Source organism: Akebia trifoliata, unplaced genomic scaffold (genome assembly GCF_017979445.1).
Source record: "Akebia trifoliata isolate Shusen 1 unplaced genomic scaffold, ASM1797944v1 Contig00766, whole genome shotgun sequence".
In the NCBI taxonomy this organism is placed as follows: Eukaryota; Viridiplantae; Streptophyta; class Magnoliopsida; order Ranunculales; family Lardizabalaceae; genus Akebia; species Akebia trifoliata.
Genome location: NW_028237188.1, coordinates 1 through 17,500, shown reverse-complemented (window position 1 = coordinate 17,500; position 17,500 = coordinate 1). Strand labels below are relative to the sequence as shown.

Here is a 17,500-nt window from a genome sequence, read left to right as displayed (position 1 = left end):
TCTTAAGCTTGTAGGACACAATTCTATAGATACGTGGTTGCAAAATTTGTCGTGAAAAACAACTCCTTCGAATGTTTTGGTAATAATATTAAAAATTCTGATATTTTTGGTTTCTCTAAAAATAATTTCTTAGAAACATTCTCAAGTATTTATATCCATTAACTGAAAAACAATGGTATTATCGTCCACAAATCCTTGTAAATTCCATCAGCTTCCCACAAACATTGGAAGTAGGAAACTGCTTCTGGACAGCATCTCATTTCTGCCCATTTACAGCTTCTGCGTTTGACACAACGGTTGCAATATTTCTAATTAATCAGCTTTTGGGTTTGATGGAAGTGAAACCAATGACAACATTTGTTACGGAATGCAAATTTGGACTCCAAAAGCATTTTTGAGCACCAAAACACAAGAAACACCATCCAAAAAAGTTCCCAAGACACTAACTTAACAAACCATTCTACCCAAGAAGATAACAATTCACAATGATTTGAAAGAATTTTATACCAATACAGACCACCCAAGAAGAGTCCCAACAGATTAATTGCAGTAAATAAGTTCAGTAAGAGAAGACTCTGGACAATTGACCCAAACCCTAAACAGGGGAGATACATTGATCACCATTTTTTATATGTTAGAATGACACAAGATATATCATGGCTACTTAGAGCCAATATTGGCGGCCAAACATTTTCCAACAACAAAAAAACTCCTTGGCGAAATCCTACATTAGGAAGCAAAAGGTTTCAACTTGCAAGCTGCGATTGATTCCAAGTTGAAGAATCATGGACCGTCATTTATTTGTACACCACTTTTGATGGGGTTAGAAGTTTCATAATAGAGATCATCCACACAAAAAAATCAGGTCAATCCAAAATTTCTAGCCCATATATTGAAAAATATTTAGCACAATGTTTGGCTCTCTTTAAGGCCTCTGAACGCTTCCCGTACATATGTTTCCTAAAGAATAATTTGAAGAAATCTGATTTTATTGAGAATACTTGGATGAATATTACATGAACTCTAATAGGATATTTATAATTATTACATCAATCGAGATAAGTAAACTAGCCTTACATAAATATAAATATTTTAGCTATTTATTGATTTTAAAATAAAATTTCCATCACTTTTATCTAAAAGAAACTCTTAATAAAGTAAATTCCTTTAATATTAATAGTGCTAAAATAGAAGCAAGTGAGTCAAAACCTAAGTAACAAGATAATCTGTACTAAAAAAATAACTTAATGATATTGGAGGAATTTTTTTCTAAATATCCTCATAAATATTTTATTTATTAATGCTCTCATCCCTCTTTGAATCTTTGAGATCAATGATTCAAATATAAAAATTGACAATTCAAATTATTAAGATCAATCTTTGGTCTAATCAATTAGATATGTACTATTTGAATTTGACATTTTCTAGGTGTGAGGGGGCAGAAGAAACATTTTCCTAACAAAACTCATTGTTAGTGCGCATTAAAATAGAGGGCCCACGGTAGGATCTATCGTAATTTTCCCTTAACCATATATTCAACAAGGGGCATGTGAAATGGGTCCCAGTGTTGGGTTGGGAGTCAAAGACAAAAAAAGACACGTTGTTATTCTTCTTCAAAAATGGTTTACAAAAAATGACGATCCACGATTTTTCAACTTGTAAACATGGGGCTAGAAGTCATCCTCACCAAAAATCAGCCCATTCCAAAACTTCTAACTCATGTAAGACAAAAGTAATTGACAAAAATGTTGGCCAAAATGTTTGGTGCTGAAATAAAGTAGCGTCCTTGGCAATCTAAAGGCGTCTGTAAGAATATAAAGTCATTAAGTACTTCCTCGAAGGTCCCTTCTAATACGTGGCACAAGGACTTTGTGGGACAATTAATAAGGGTATCACTTATTTTCTTGTCTGGTTTTTTTTTTTTTTTTTTGTTTTTTCCATCCAGTCACATTGTTCTCTCTTTCTTTCATGTATTTAATTGTAGTATAAATACTAGATGGTTTTTGATTGATATATAATCAAGAATCAAATAGAGGCACAGATGTAATTTATATATACAAAACGAAGACCAGCACAACGATTCCAGCACGACTCTATAGTCTATGATCCTCTTTTCCACAAAATCATGGAAATAACATAACAGACAATTCTTCTCTGGTTTTTTTCTTCCATCGGTTCACATTGTTCTGTGTTTCTCTTCGTCTTTCATGCATTTGTCTTATAAATATTAGATGGTTTTTTATTGATATATAGTTAAGAATCAAATATAGTCTTTCAATCAATCATGAAGACTACATTCTTCTTTCTTTTTCTGTCTTGTTCTTTTGTTCTTATAAGTATAATGGGAGAAGAGATATCAGTAGCACCAGTACCAGCATCACCAAAAACACAAAGACTAGTAGTACAAGAAGCAAAAGCATTGCTGCACTGGAAAAACAGTTTGATCTCTTATTCTCCTATTATTACTTCTTCGTGGATATGGTCTGACCATCTCACCACTACTTGCAATTGGATTGGAATTCTATGCGACAATTACTTGGACAGCATCGTGGTGATAAACCTCTTCAATTCGAGTCTCAATGGCACTCTTCATCAATTCGATTTCTTGGTCTTCCCCAATCTCACCTCCCTAAACCTCACCTCTAATCACTTGTTTGGAGAAATTCCAATTCAAGTTGGATCTCTTTCAAAACTCATTTCTCTTGATCTTGGTGATAACTATTTCACGGGTACGATCCCCTCTGAAATTGGAAATCTCTTAGAACTCCGTATTCTCCGCCTTGCCAACAATTCCCTAACAGGTACTCTTCATCAACTCAACTTCTCCTCGGCCTTCCCCAATCTCACCAACCTAACCCTCAGCGACAACCAATTGTATGGAGAAATCCCATCTCAAATTGGGTCTCTTTCAAAACTCATTTCTCTCGATCTTAGCGATAACCATATAGCAGGCCGTATTCCAGTGGACCTCTTTACTAGTCTTAAGAACCTCCAATTCCTTGACCTGAGAGGTAATATATTGGAAGGACCGATTCCATCAGAAATCAAGTATCTCACCAAACTTCGAATCCTTGACCTGGCAGGGAACAAGCTCAATGGTAAGATACCCCACGAAATTGGCCTCCTCACTAGCCTCACATCCCTTTCTTTATCTAATAACCCGTTTACTAGTGGGCCCATACCATCTTCGATAGGTAACCTTAGGAAGCTTGAGACCCTATATCTCTGGAATACAAGCTTAAATTCCAGCATTCCCAATGAGCTTGGATCTTGCACCAACCTTTCTTATCTTGAACTGTCATTTAACAACCTCTCTGGTGAAATCCATCCATATTTTCTATCCAATTGGACCCAACTCCAGTCTTTGATCTTGTCTAATAATAGATTATCAGGGCACATACCAACTGAGATTGGAATGCTATTCATTTTACAATATTTGGATTTGTCCACAAACAATCTAAGTGGGCAAATACCAAAGGAACTTGGCAATTGCAATGGGCTAGAATTCTTGAAACTCAGTCATAATGAATTAATTGGAGAAATTCCTGAAACTATTTGCAATTTGAGTAATCTTGAAACCCTTCAAGGTTCTCAAAATCAATTTGAAGGACTTGTGCCAAGATGTTTAGGTAGTTGCATAAACCTAACAGTTCTGGACCTCGGAAGCAACAAGTTATTTGATACATTTCCATTTTGGATGGAGACATTGCCTTTGTTGCAGGTCCTTGTATTGAGATCCAACAAATTCTATGGTCCCATTGAACATTCTCAAACCAATCATGGTTTTCAAATGTTGCATGTTATAGATCTTTCTTCCAATGGATTTACGGGATCTTTGCCCACAAAATATTTCCAAAGTTGGAAGGCGATGATGATGGTGGTTGATGAGTCTCAGGCAAAATATTGGAGATTACTATAAAATCTCAGTGATACTTGCAATCAAAGGATGTGATAGGGTACAAGATAAGATCTTGACCATCTTCATGTTAATTGATTTCTCTAAAAATCAATTCCAAGGTGGAATTCCCGAAGTGATAGGGGACCTCAAATCTCTTATTCTGTTGAATTTCTCTCATAATAACCTCACTGGTCACATCCCATCATCGGTTGGGAATTTAGCACAACTGGAGTCATTGGATCTCTCGCAAAACAAGCTATCTGGAGAGATTCCTCAGCAATTAATTCGCCTTACATTCCTTGCAGTAATGAATCTCGGGCATAATCAACTTGTGGGAAGCATACCACAAGGCAAACAATTTGATACATTTTCAAATACTTCTTATGAAGATAATGCGGGATTATGTGGGCCTCCACTATCAAGGCAATGCAAAGACACATATGCGATTTCTCCACCAACAGCATTTCAGCAACATGAGGTTTCAATGTCCACAAGTGACTTTGATTGGAAATCTATGATGATCGGATATGGATGTGGGATGGTAATTGGTTTTTCAATCGGATATATTACTTTCTGGAAGGAAAATGGATGGCTCAGAAGGACTTTTGAAAGGAAACAACGCAGTTGAGGCAAAAGGTTGAAGAGAATACATAGACTCCAGTGAAATGGAAGATGAAGAAATGTAATAAAAAGAACAAGCTTTTGTTCAATTTAACATTGTCAGCAAGGTTTATTTCAAAATTTTCATAAGATGTTGTAGTTGGTAACATTTGTTAATAAAGCAAGTTCTCTCTTTGCTTTTAATCTAATATTACCCACCAAAAGAATATATATATCTATATCTGTGTGTGTATATATATATATATATATATATATATATATATGATAGAAAACCATGGCATGAGCTTGACTAGAAGATCTTATTATGAACTTTGACTCTGTAAATATTGGGTGGTAAGAAACTTTTAAGATATATTGTAGTATAATCTAGTCAAGGATATCGAAAACCATATCGTGTACAACTCACATCTCGTACATGTAGACTTCATTGATCAAGACTCATTGTTTCAAGTGTTAAGAGTGTTCTAACTCAAGTTCTGTTGTTTCTTTGATTAAGGGTTTTAAGCCAATCCCATCGAGAGCAATTGAGTTGCAAAGACAATTTGAGTGCTTATCTCATACATCATTTTTTTATCAACAAGTCGGGGCAATTGAGGGCCCCTCATTTTTATTTACTGAGAGAAACCGATAGTGTTTGGTGTCCCTTATGCTAAACCATGATGGTGTTTTAAGAAATAGTATAGTGGGGCGAGAGCTGAGAAGGTATTTAAAGAGAGTGATTTTAGTAACTGGGTTGTTAATTTATCGCCCAAAAGTTACGTGGTATTTAGAAAGAAGTCCCTACGGTAGATGGGGTGATTTTTGGTTTGTAAGATTATTAATGCCTATGCAAAGGACCTAGAAACCGACTCGTCACTTGTAGCTCAAATTTTCCAATTTCCTAAGTACTAAAGCTTGATATAGGCTACATTATACAATGTCTAAACTGTACAAAAAATTAACTAGTATGAGATGCAGATCATGTTAATTAAAAGAATATACTAATTTTTCCTAGTAAATCTTATAATTTTCCATCAAGATTATTACAAAACCGGGCATGCTTGTCATATTTACATTACAATTTAGGGGGAATATACGTGTTAATGTCTGATTTGAATACCATAATTAATCAAGTTATTTTTGTAATTTGCAAGGAGAAAGGATAGATGCATTCTCCCACACTTTTTCAGGTAAACCATTCTTTCCTTTGGTTTTCTTACCATTTGCGGCAGATTTTAAGCTCCAAGTGTGTCCCTTAAAATTAAAAATCTTTCTAAATATCACTATCAAGTATCTAATCTATCTGGTAAACATTTGTTTAGGCTTTCCGGGCACACTTATATAGAAATCCAAATTTTGAAATAACTAAGGTTGTAGAGTAAACTGTTTCTGGATTCTGACAGTGAGATCAAAATGTTCTTAGTCAAAAAAGAAACATGACCTCCCACTTTTACTTTCATTATCATAACTATATATATTATTACTATTTGATAAGAAAGTCTATGAAAGAAATCTGAGACATATCACTCAATGCATTTTCTGTGGACATGCAGAACATTGGGTCGGGTTAACACATCTTCAACTACCGGCTTTCCATTTTCATAATGCAACATTGGTCCAGAAGCCTAGAAGTTCCCATCAAAAGCATAAAAATGATGAAAAGGATATCAAAAGAAGACATGAGCCACTAGCCAAACATTGCATAATACATGGATGAAATGTTCTATTGTCAGAAATGCAAATTCTAGGTCTCACCCAAATGCAATAATTTTTAATAACTGTAGTAAGATATATGAAAATGCTTGCAAGTTAAGTAACAAATTATCACCCCAGACAGTCTAGAGGACTGGCAAAATGCACATACGGCAACTGGATTTGCATCAAAACAGTCTGAAGTACTGGATGGTCGTGCACCAAAATGACGTCTACGGGGCTTAGCTCCAAATTTAGACATTGGTATATTTTCAGAATCCAAACATGTGGAGTGAGCATTAATGCCACTATTTATAGCCTTGTCTTGAAGCCCATAGTCCAACTTTTTTCTCTTTGCTTTTCTGAGATGCTCCTCTTTGATTTGGAGGATAGGTGTTCTATAAATCTCTGTATTTGTAGCATTTTCCACTTCCTTCATGATTGTGCCATTTGGTAGCAATCTCTTGACACTCTGCATAGATATTTAGATCCATTCCAGTATCACAAATTGAAAGGCCGACAGGAAATTGGAAATAAATGTTGGCAAAGCACAACAAGATATATGCTAATTAAGATTTTTTGGACGTGCAAAGGCACTATCTTTCTTCTTTTGAATCCATCTTATCAAAGGTAAAAAGTAAGTGCTTTAAAAATAAGAACACAAGGATGAAAAATCAAGTTAGCCATACAAAACAGGCACATTTTCTAGTAGAATTTTTCTGCAAAACCCATTAATGCCAAGTTTCCAAACAAATCATAAGAAAAAATATCCAATGGGTAGCCTTTAAAAGAAAAATGCGAGAGAAACAATGAGCATCTTTAAGCAATAAAAATTTCCAAGCATAAAAAATGTTAAAGAAGGAATGTGGAAAAATTACCAAAGGTAATTAAGCAAATGGCAACAGTGGGGAAGACAAAAGTGATGCTCATAGCTTCATATATTAACAAAGAATTGAAGGGTTAGAACATGGAGAAACTCATCATATGATAAATAGGAAGTCTGAGAAACATCAAATTACAAAAGTACAATAGAACATGAAGATAGATAAGACCAACAACATTTTCCACTCAAAGTTTTATTTAAATATTGACTACATTAAACAATGCCTTGGTGTTATTGATAGTTTAATACTCTTCAGAATGCTTTTCTTCCGTAATTTACATCTTGTGCATGTGATTGAATGTGCACAATTATGCTTTATAGTGAGTTATTGTTCTTCTCTCTCGATAATGTAAAAAATTATACAAAAGTATGGAGGTCAGAGTTTCAATTAGACCACCAAATTGGTGTCTAATAGCATCCAGTATTTATATATAAAAAAAGCCTTATTTCCCAGCAAGGACAAACCATAATGAACTTAAATCTATGTGGTCAAATTATAATGAGAAGACTTAGAAGGTTTTACAACCACAAAGTTCTCACAAGAAATATACTACCTATGAACAAGTCAAAACATTAGGTGCATCGCAAACATAGAACAAATTTTCAATACAAAAAATGTCACAATTAGAACATAAACGCACATGTTCACCGCTACGACCACTTACGTCGTCATCCAAATCCTTAGCTTCACCAAAGGATGGAGGGCTATCAAGTGATGTTTGCGTCACTTGATTCAATTCTATTCCGTGATTTTGAACCTCATTGTGATGTTTATCTTTTGACCAAAGAAACGATGATGATGGTGGAATTTGTTCACCAACTAAACCTTCTTTGCTTCCCATTTTCCCAAATTCTCTTACCTCTCCACTCTCTCTTGGCATACAAGATCTCATGGGGCTTTCAAGTTCTGATGGACAAGGAGAAAACTCGTTTATTTCTAGTCGCCCCAATCATTTCATTGCTTAATTTATCATCCTTATCCACCTTTTCCGAAGCCAAGCATTGGTTTGAAGCTTGTTTTTTTCTCAGATCTACAAAAATGATTACAACAAGAAGAGGGAACCAAATCACCAATGTAACTCAAATTTACAGTAATTCGTAAAGGAAAACTTCCACAGAAGAGCAGAAAAAGGAGAATACCAAGAAGATCAGCTTGAGAGACCTGCTGAGAGAGATTTGCAGAAAAAGCGGCATCCATACTTTTGTAGATGCTCACCATATTTTCCATGTGAGGAGCTGATCTTAAATCTACAAAACCCAAAACTCAAATTACTTGATAAACTTATATACAATTTGGAAGTAATGTGATCAAGTTTGAGATTAAATCCACCTCGATTGACATAAGATGATTTACAGATTGGACAATCTGATGCGAACTCCTTTGAGTCCGGAATGCATGAACTGCATACAATTTCAAAGACCCAAATCAAATTAAAACACCTAGGAACATAACATCAAATTGGTTATTGTGTTTTACTTGGTTCTTGTATTTTCTTGGTTTTGATAAATTGGAGAGAGAGAGAGAGAGAGAGAGAGAGAGAGAATAATATAATGAGAGAGACGAAAAACAGAAAATGGGAAAAAAATTATATTATTTTATATATAAATGATTTGTTTTTGTATTTTGAGTGAGAATTCAATTTGAAAATTACCATCATTATGCATGTTTTTTGGTTAACAATTTATTATAATTACAGAAGGGTAATATTGTCAAAAGATCATTATGTTTTAAAATTCTGTTTGTAACCAGAAGCTCTTATAAATTATAAACAAACAACTTTTCCAGAACAAGATCCAGATTTCAGATTTCAGACTTCAGACTTCAGATTTCAGACTTCAGACTTCAGACTTCAGAAGTGTACCAAACATACCCTGAGATTGAACATTTTCAATGACCAAGATCAAATTAAAACACAAAGAAACGTCACATCAAACTAATCACCAAAATAAAATAAAAAAATACGCAAATTTAGAACAAGCAATTTCAATGACTCATATCAAATTAAAACACACCGACTACCCACTTTAAAAAATAAATAAATAACAAACTGAGATCGGAAAATTTCAAAGACACACCCAGATTAAATTAAAACACAAAGAAGTATAACATCGACGACCCACTAAAAAATAAATATATATATATAATACCTGCAGAATATATGATGGCATGGAAGCAACATTGGTCGATTGAGCAGGTTCAGGCTGCAACAGCAATAACAAGGATGAAACAGAGTATCAAAAAAATGAACTAAACTATGGAAACCCTACATTCAATCAAAGAAGTTGAAAGAAACGAACCATAAGGGGGCTCCAAACCCATTTTCTGCAAATGGAGGACCCAAAGATTGATGAATCGAGTCTGTCTTGCTGACTCCGCCATGACCTGATTTGGGTTCCAAGAAACCTCAATCACAGAAGAACCATGGCTCTCTTTCTACAATTAGGGTTTTATTGTTCTTTCATTTCCAATTTCCAATTTCCAAAATCAAGCGCGGGAATTGAAAGAGTGGTTCTTTTCCATTAGATTTTTGACAGTGTTGACGTCATTTAAGGACAATATTGCCGGGAAATGACTACTAGTTTTCGAGTCGAGCTGTAGTGAACTTCATATCGCACTTGTGCCAATCTCAAGGAGTTTACATTAAGAATTCAATAAAATCTCTAGGCAATCGTTATTTGTCCAATCACATGTGCGGTGTTACCAACATCATTTTATCTTATAAAAAATTTAGAATAGTGCTGACTTGACCTCAAAATGGACTTCACATCCCACACCTTCTTTAGATACAAGTGAAAAAGCATATATTATTCCGATCCACTTTCACGTCAAGCTATGCGATATGAGATTCAATCTTGGGTTCACTCCCGCATGACTCTATTTTATCTTATCAATTTTGGGGGAGTATTTGAATTACACGCACATTCTTTGTCCATGTGATTATTTAAATTAGAATTAAATATTTTTATATTAAAAGAAAGATTATTTTTTCAAAAAATTACAAAAAATGAATTAAGTTGATAGACAATCTAGTGTCTTAGTAAGTCGCTGGACTGTCCAACATTTTAATGTACTAAAATACATTATTTTATCAAAAATTCCATTTGAATGATTAAAATGTTGGATTGTCTAGCGTTTTAATTAACATGCCAACAATTTATTCTTCATTTAAAATGCTAGAGAGGCCAGCGAGTTACTCAAACGCCGGACTGTCTAGCGATTTATTTCATATTTGGTAAGATTTTTTTTAAGTACTAAAATATGAGAGTTACTATTTCCATACCAATTTTTACTATCGTCACACCAATTGTGTGCAATTCTTTGGTGATTTATATAACAATTGGTGTGGCAATAGTAGCTCTCTAACATATTTAATTCTCTTTAGTATTGTGTATTATAACCTTTGCGAAAACACTATAAAAAGTTTTTAATGGCGTTCAAAAAACGTCATTAAATATGTTGATATAAATAATAATATAATTTTAAAAGTTGATCAATTTTAACTTTAGATTGGTGTGGGTTTCACATAATTTTAATATTTATTCATTGAGTTTGCATTGAACTTAGGCTCGTCGCCCTTGAACCCTACATGCACCTTTAGATATTTCAGTTGAAGATCTCATAATCTTAGATTGGTGGAACTAAATATGTTTTAATTTTTTTGAAATAACCAAGATGTTAATTTGCGTTACAATCAAATATAATATTATAGTATAAAAAATAGATGTGTAACGACGAATGTTGAAGAGAAAGAACGAAAGCAAGGAAAAATGTTAAAAAATGATCTATAAATTCTAAGCACACGGAATGCTAAGAAATGTAGAAAAAAAGACTTTTATTCAAGTAAATGTTACGTTCATTGTTTTTTAAATGAAATTCTTGTAAATTGTTTAATTGGTAACATTTTCTTCAACAAGTAGAGCCATTTCATGTCTCTATAATTTGCTATGATAAAGAAGCAAAGTTTCTAAACATATCCCAATTGAATGATAAAATACCTAAGATATTAGCAATAGGTGAAAAGACGATCAGATATATAGAGCATGATTTTTGGTTGGTAGTCAAGACTACTAATTCTTTGAGAAGGGCGTAGAAATCGACTCGTCACTTGAACTTTGAATTTGTCAATCTCCTAAATACAAAAGTTTGATGTCACTTTGTGCAATATGATGTGGAACACTTGTTAATCCAACTAAATCTATAGGCTAATCTTTTAGTAGACTTAGATACACAAACAAACAGATAAATGAATCCAAAAATTGTATCACTAGGCATTTTTCAGGGAAGACATCAATTTTTCAATGTTAAGGGAACAATAAATTTTTAATCTTTAGAGACGGCTTGGGCAGCTTGTGCTGGCCGGGATCCCATATATAATTATTTTATACAAATTCGTTTTAAAAGCTACCCCCATTCCAAACTGCTCCCGATTTGATTGGTGATTATCTTTCGTCGTTCAGGGAATTAAATGAGAGACGATAGAATGAATTTTACCAAAAAGTGGGCCTATTTTTTATTTAATAACCGATTTAGACATGCTCCTTCCCATTTTAATTAGTGAATATTAAGATGCCCACAACATTCCCAGATGAACTTGGTTTAATTAGAAAACTTACAACAAAATGACCTAAATATACCCTCATTTTTAATATCTAGGCAAAAAACCCTCACTTTTTTCTCTCCAAAATTTACCATTTTCAAGCCTGTCAACCTTTATGAAAGACCCCAAATTCTTTAACATCTTGTTGAAAATCCCTGGCCTTTTTTATTATTATTACTAAAACACCATCATCCTATACTTCCTAGAAATTAATCTTATCTTGTTATTGAGATTTGAAAATTGGAGTTTGAATCTCAAGGTAGAAGATTAATTGAGGTAAAATAAAATAAAATTACCCTACTAGTTGAAGTTAATGGATTTTGTAATAAAAATAAAGCGTTTTTGGATTGATATATAATAAATATGAAGGTATTTAGGTCATTTTCTTTAGTCTTCGATCTAGACTAAACAGGGGCGTAGGGGTATGTCATGATGAGTTAGAAAACACAAGGGAGTTTCAATATATTCACCAATAAGGAGAGGGAGAGGGAGAGGGGGGGGGGGGGGGGTCTAAATCATATCGAAAAGAAAGTTAATGAAGAGAAAAATGCTCAATTTTGTTCTCTCCCAAAGTGAAAGAAAGAGAACAAATTAATTTTAATATTAAGATGATAAAGTTAATTTTCTCTCAATTTATTTTTATTAGGCACCTCAAATAATACAAAATTATTTTGAACGAAATTGCCCCTATAAAAGGATTTGCCTGACAAATATTTTCTCAGCAATTAAACACGCCTTTAAATTTAAATAATCCGGAAACTCAGTGAAAGTCCCAATTTCAAGGTTACTTTATTATTTTAGTCTTAACTTTTGCCCACACGGTTTGGATTAAATAAATAAAAAAATAGGAAGAACGGGACACGATGGGCATTTTACTTTTGAGTCTGATTAGCCTTACTAACATAGTTAGGAAAATAGGCCTTATTAAACCTCATCCACCGACAAAAAAGGACTCGAGATTTGAAATGAAATTCCTCGAGATTCATAAATATTTAGAATTATGTCCACACATCTCGAGGCATTTTTTCCTCAATATCTTAGTAAGGAAAGGGTTTCTCTTTTACGTTGATCCTATACAAGTTGCTACTCAGTTTTCTCTCCTCTTGATTTGATTTTTATCCATTATTATATCATGGGATACTTGTGTATTGGATGTTTTAATTTCAGAAATCCTAATTATCTAAAAGAGTCTTTATAGGCCAATTTCGAAAGAAAGAAGTTATTTATCATTTGCACCTTTTAAGTCCTTTATTTTCTTTTTCTCTTTTTATTTGTTCAAAGCTTTGTATGTATTTATTTCATTTTGTTTATTCTCATCAAATCCTATATTCTTGAAATTAAATTTTTGGAAGATGGTTCTATAAATCTGATTCCACAGTATTTAAATTGACTTTTCTAACCTCAACCCACACCTGAGACTCTCCCTCAAATAGATGATTTTAGGATTCTGAATTAATGATGGATATATCCAAGTGTTTAATGCAAAATATTACCTCCAAAGCTTTGAAAGAGGGATTTCTTTCTAAATACCCCCAACTTCAGGTAACTTGGCGGCCCAGTTGGTAAACCTTTTCTCGCAAATTGTGTGGTCATTGACTTAAAACTACCATTTAAAATGTCGAGATTAATGCTTGTAAAAAAGATTGATGTCTATGATTGGACTGAAATATGTCGAGATCAACCATTCTGGATGATACAATGACTGAGATTAGTCATTTGTAATCTTATACCAACGATTTAGATTGTTGAGATTAACACATATAAAAAAGATTGATCTCAACGATTGAATGAAAATAGGTTGAGATCTACCATTTTAAATGAGAAAATGGTCAAGATCAACCATTTGTAGACTTATATTTGACGATTTAAATAGTTGAGATCAATACGTAAAAATAGTCAGTCTCAACTATTTGAATCAAAATAGGTTGAGATTAACCATAATGTTATCCAAAGTGATTATTTCATATACCCCATTGCATATTTTAAACACCCCTATCTTCGACCTCTTGAAAAAAGCCCCGTGGCTAATTTTTATAATTTTAATAGCAATTCGGCTGACCCATAGCTCAATTGGTTTAACACATTGCAAAGCAACTTTGTGATCGTGTTTACAAGTTCAGCCCCTGGCCAATTTTTATACTTTTATTTATTTTTTAGCGATTGAATCTTATTGACAATTGTTTCAAGTTCACCTTACCCCAGTTATGATAAAATAATAAATGATAAAAATGAAAGAAAAGTATTAAATAGGAGATGACACTAATATAAATCAAATAACTGATTCTTCATTGTCAATATTGTAAAAATAATGTATAATTTTATGTAAAATAAATATATAATTCACGTGTATTTTGCTTGTACATAAAAGGTCAAAAACAGTAACATGGTGAGAAATACAAAATTTTCTATTGTGTTTTGTGATAATATACACTAGGAAGAAAGTTTGAATTGGCTAAGATGTACTAGCTAATTCTCTTCCAATTTAGTCCCATTATGAATGGATCTCAAAATTCTGTATGATGTCTTATTTGTTTGTATTAGCAAGTAGCAACTTCTTCTTCTTCTTCCAATTTAGTCCCATTACAATTGGATCTCAAATTCACGATTATGTCTTATTTGTAGTAGCAACGATAATTGGTTTTTTTTACGAATATAATTAATCAGGATTAAACATTTGATGATAAAATTTCGTGAAATTTTACATCATTTATATACTAAATTGGCTCATTATCTAGACATTCGTGTGTGTTTGCATATAGGGTCAGGTCCTGTTGACTCAAGAAATATGACTTAACGAATGACACAAGATCTTGACTATGTAAACACCAAATCTAACAATTGAGATATCTCAATGATACATATCCCGATATACTTATCTCAAATAAATTTCAAACTTTAGATTTTGTGCTTACACGATCGAGATCTTGTGTCTATATATATATATATATGACATCGTTCGGTAGACAAAATTCTCGACAACATTTTGTCCTATATGACAAAAAAGTTTCGGAATGGGCTAATTTTTTTTAGGATGATCTCTATGGTGAGGAGACTATCCTTACGAAAAATTAGCCGATTCTAAAACTTCTAACCCTATGAAAAGTGGTTACAAACTAATAGTAGAAAATGAATGGATCACGATTCTTCAACTTGTAAATTGGGGATAACAATTTCAGCATGGGCTGACTTTTTTGTGAGAATGATTCTTTCACCATAGAGATCATCCTCACAAAAAAAATCAGCCCATTATGAAACTTTTATCCCATATAGAAAAAACATGTTGTCTAAATTTTAGAACGTGAGGATGATCTCTATGATGAGGAGATCATCCTCACCAAATATCAGCCCATTCCAAAACTTCTAATCCATATAGGATAAAACACGTAATACCTCTCCTTTTGTCTTTTAGTTAAACACATATCTTAGTCCAAACATTGTCCACCACATTTACTTTCCAATAATACCTCTCCTTTTATCTTTTAGTTAAAAAGACAATTATATATTAGTCTTTTACATAATAAATACTTGTTTACATAATAAATGCTAAGAAAATTTTAGTCTTTTTATTTAAATATTTTTTTTTAAATAAATGCATTAACAATCAATGCCAACATAATAAATGCATTTATTAGGGGCATAATGAATTTATTTATCATGTAAAAGATTAACTTACTTTGTCATTTTTACTAAAAGACGATATATATAAGACACGGTTCAAGGTACAACAATTGTGACAATGGTATTTTATAAGTTCTTTTTGATAGGATTATTAGTTTTAGAAGGGGCTGGTTTTTGGTGAGGATGATCTACATGGTGAGGAGATCATTCTTACAAAAAAATCAGCCTACTCCAAAACTTCTAACCCCAGGTCAATACTTTCGTAAACCACTTTTCATCCTTACTAAAAATCAGCTCATTCTGAAACTTCTAACTTATACAAGACAAAAACCAGTACCACAATTGTTGTCACTTGAACCATCCCTATATATATATTGATGACAAGGTGTTTAGACCCGTTCTGGTAAAAAGATTAATTTTGAAAAGGGTATCTTTTTTTGCTAAGCGAGAAAAGAATTTAATTAAAGAATAAGGAATCTACAAGGCATATCTTCTGTTTAGACATCAGCATTGGGGAACCTAATTGTTGACCCCAATGACATCAGACCTTCTTTCAATCGGCAAAGAGAGTCAGGAAGAGCCTTATTTGAGAGTAGCGAAAGTAAAGAGGAGGGCTTCACTGATGATCTGGGCCATGCAGTCGTATCCTCTTTGCTTACTAGTTCTGGCTAGCGAGAAGCCAAGCTTCCATTTGCTGGGCATGGGTTTACTCACTCCTTTATAGTGCAGTTTTGTCAAGTATTGTCACAGTCATCCCAAGGTGCGTAAGATGGGGGCCCTTCTCTGAGTAGCTCAAGGAGGTATTGTTAATCAAACCAACCGCCGATGAAACTTTTCCCGTGACTTTGGGCGATGCCTTGCCTAACCACCAGTAGGATTTTTAGGGTGGTTTTATTAAAACTATTAGTGGTTTTAGAAAGCCTGTAAAATTGTTTATTTTGTAGTGTAAATCGGAACCATACCTTGTGTCATTGATTTTAATAAACCAATTTAAGAAACCTTTAGAAAACAAGATAGTCTCCCCTTTGTGCAAATTTAATCAAACTTACTTCTTTGATTACTAAACTCACCTGCTCCTCTCTCTCTCTCTCTCTTCTTTGGATCGGCTAGGGTTTACCATATTGATGGATTAGGATCTACCACACTAGATTAATGAGTGCTCAACGTTTTGGTTGATTGCTATAAAAGGGGTGACAATCCATTATTAATAAGGATTCTTCCTTATTCTAACAATTTATGGTTTTCCAATATATCAACATTCCTTTTGTATAGGCACTAAGCATATGTCTCACCAGGGAGTGATTTTTAGCTCACAACCCAACACCGTTTTGAAATGTGGCACTAATACATAAGTAATAGGAGAGAAATTTCTCTCTCCTGCCCACACTAGAAATCTTAATTAGTTTTGTGGGATGGGATCCACATGGATTATCATATTGACAATCAAACACCACAATCTTATAGATTTCATGACAAACCTCATGGTAAAAAAATGAAAAAAGAAAAAACAAAGTTTTTTGAGTTAATCAATGATATTGAAAATGGACACCTACCGAGCACCCAAATTTAAATTAAAATACATCAATGAAAAATAACCTTTTTTTTATATATAAAAAATCATAAAATTTCATCCTCTACAACACTATTGTATTGGATCATATTTTTGAATGTCACAAGGAGATCTTATCATGAAATTTTGATTTATTTAGTATGAGTAGGAGAGAGAAAACTTCTATTAATATTGTCATTAGTGCCATATGTCAAAATGGTATTGGCATGTGAGCAAACAATCACTCCTCGCACAGTGGCATACTCAATCAACTCCCTGACGTGGACAAGTTTTGGAACCGAAGAACTATTCACTTTAGGATACACTTTTTTATGGGGAAGTGCAATCATGTATCCTGAGGCTTACAAATCTATGGTTCCCGAACTTGTCATGTTAGGAAGTTGATTGAGTATGCCACCTGGCGAGTCATGTTATCACAACTCTTTTAGGTATTAAGGAACTGGTTAATTAAATCTCTTGTCAATCCAAAGTCGAACCCTTTGTTTCCAATATAGTCTTACTTGGAGATCTTTTTATGTCTCATACCTTATTGATCATCTCATATGATCAACAGAACTTGATTATATTTGTTCCACGAAAGAAGGACCACTTAGCTAAGTGGTAAGACTTTGGGAGGATGTTCTCAAGGTCTTAGGTTCAAA

At 33.4% G+C, this 17,500-nt stretch overlaps 2 protein-coding genes across 4 annotated transcripts; one reads left to right on the top strand and one right to left on the bottom strand.

Moving 5' to 3' along the window:
• The first annotated feature begins 1,943 nt into the window (after nt 1-1,943).
• LOC147381088 (uncharacterized) lies at nt 1,944-4,702 on the top strand. Its single transcript, XM_086430860.1, is given in 2 exon segments — nt 1,944-3,904; nt 3,906-4,702. Coding segments are annotated over 2 exon segments (2,241 nt in total). The 5' UTR covers nt 1,944-2,284; the 3' UTR covers nt 4,527-4,702.
• Nucleotides 4,703-5,905: 1,203 nt separating this feature from the next.
• LOC147381087 (BRCA1-associated RING domain protein 1-like) lies at nt 5,906-9,654 on the bottom strand. 3 transcript variants are annotated; one of them, XR_015174780.1, is made up of 7 exons: nt 9,372-9,654; nt 9,222-9,275; nt 8,404-8,474; nt 8,214-8,321; nt 7,715-8,104; nt 7,069-7,122; nt 5,906-6,662 (listed from the first exon to the last, which is right to left on the bottom strand). XR_015174780.1 is itself a non-coding variant. In XM_086430859.1 (5 exons), the coding sequence occupies exons 2-5, from the start codon at nt 9,251-9,253 to the stop codon at nt 6,589-6,591; spliced, it is 285 nt and encodes a 94-aa protein (XP_086286985.1). In that variant the 5' UTR covers nt 9,254-9,275; nt 9,372-9,647; the 3' UTR covers nt 5,906-6,588. The 3 variants fall into 3 exon arrangements, 1 of the variants encoding a protein (XP_086286985.1); XR_015174779.1 differs by lacking the exon at nt 7,069-7,122 and having other exon boundaries at nt 9,372-9,652; XM_086430859.1 differs by lacking the exons at nt 7,069-7,122; nt 7,715-8,104 and having other exon boundaries at nt 9,372-9,647.
• Between the last annotated feature and the right edge of the window lie 7,846 nt (nt 9,655-17,500).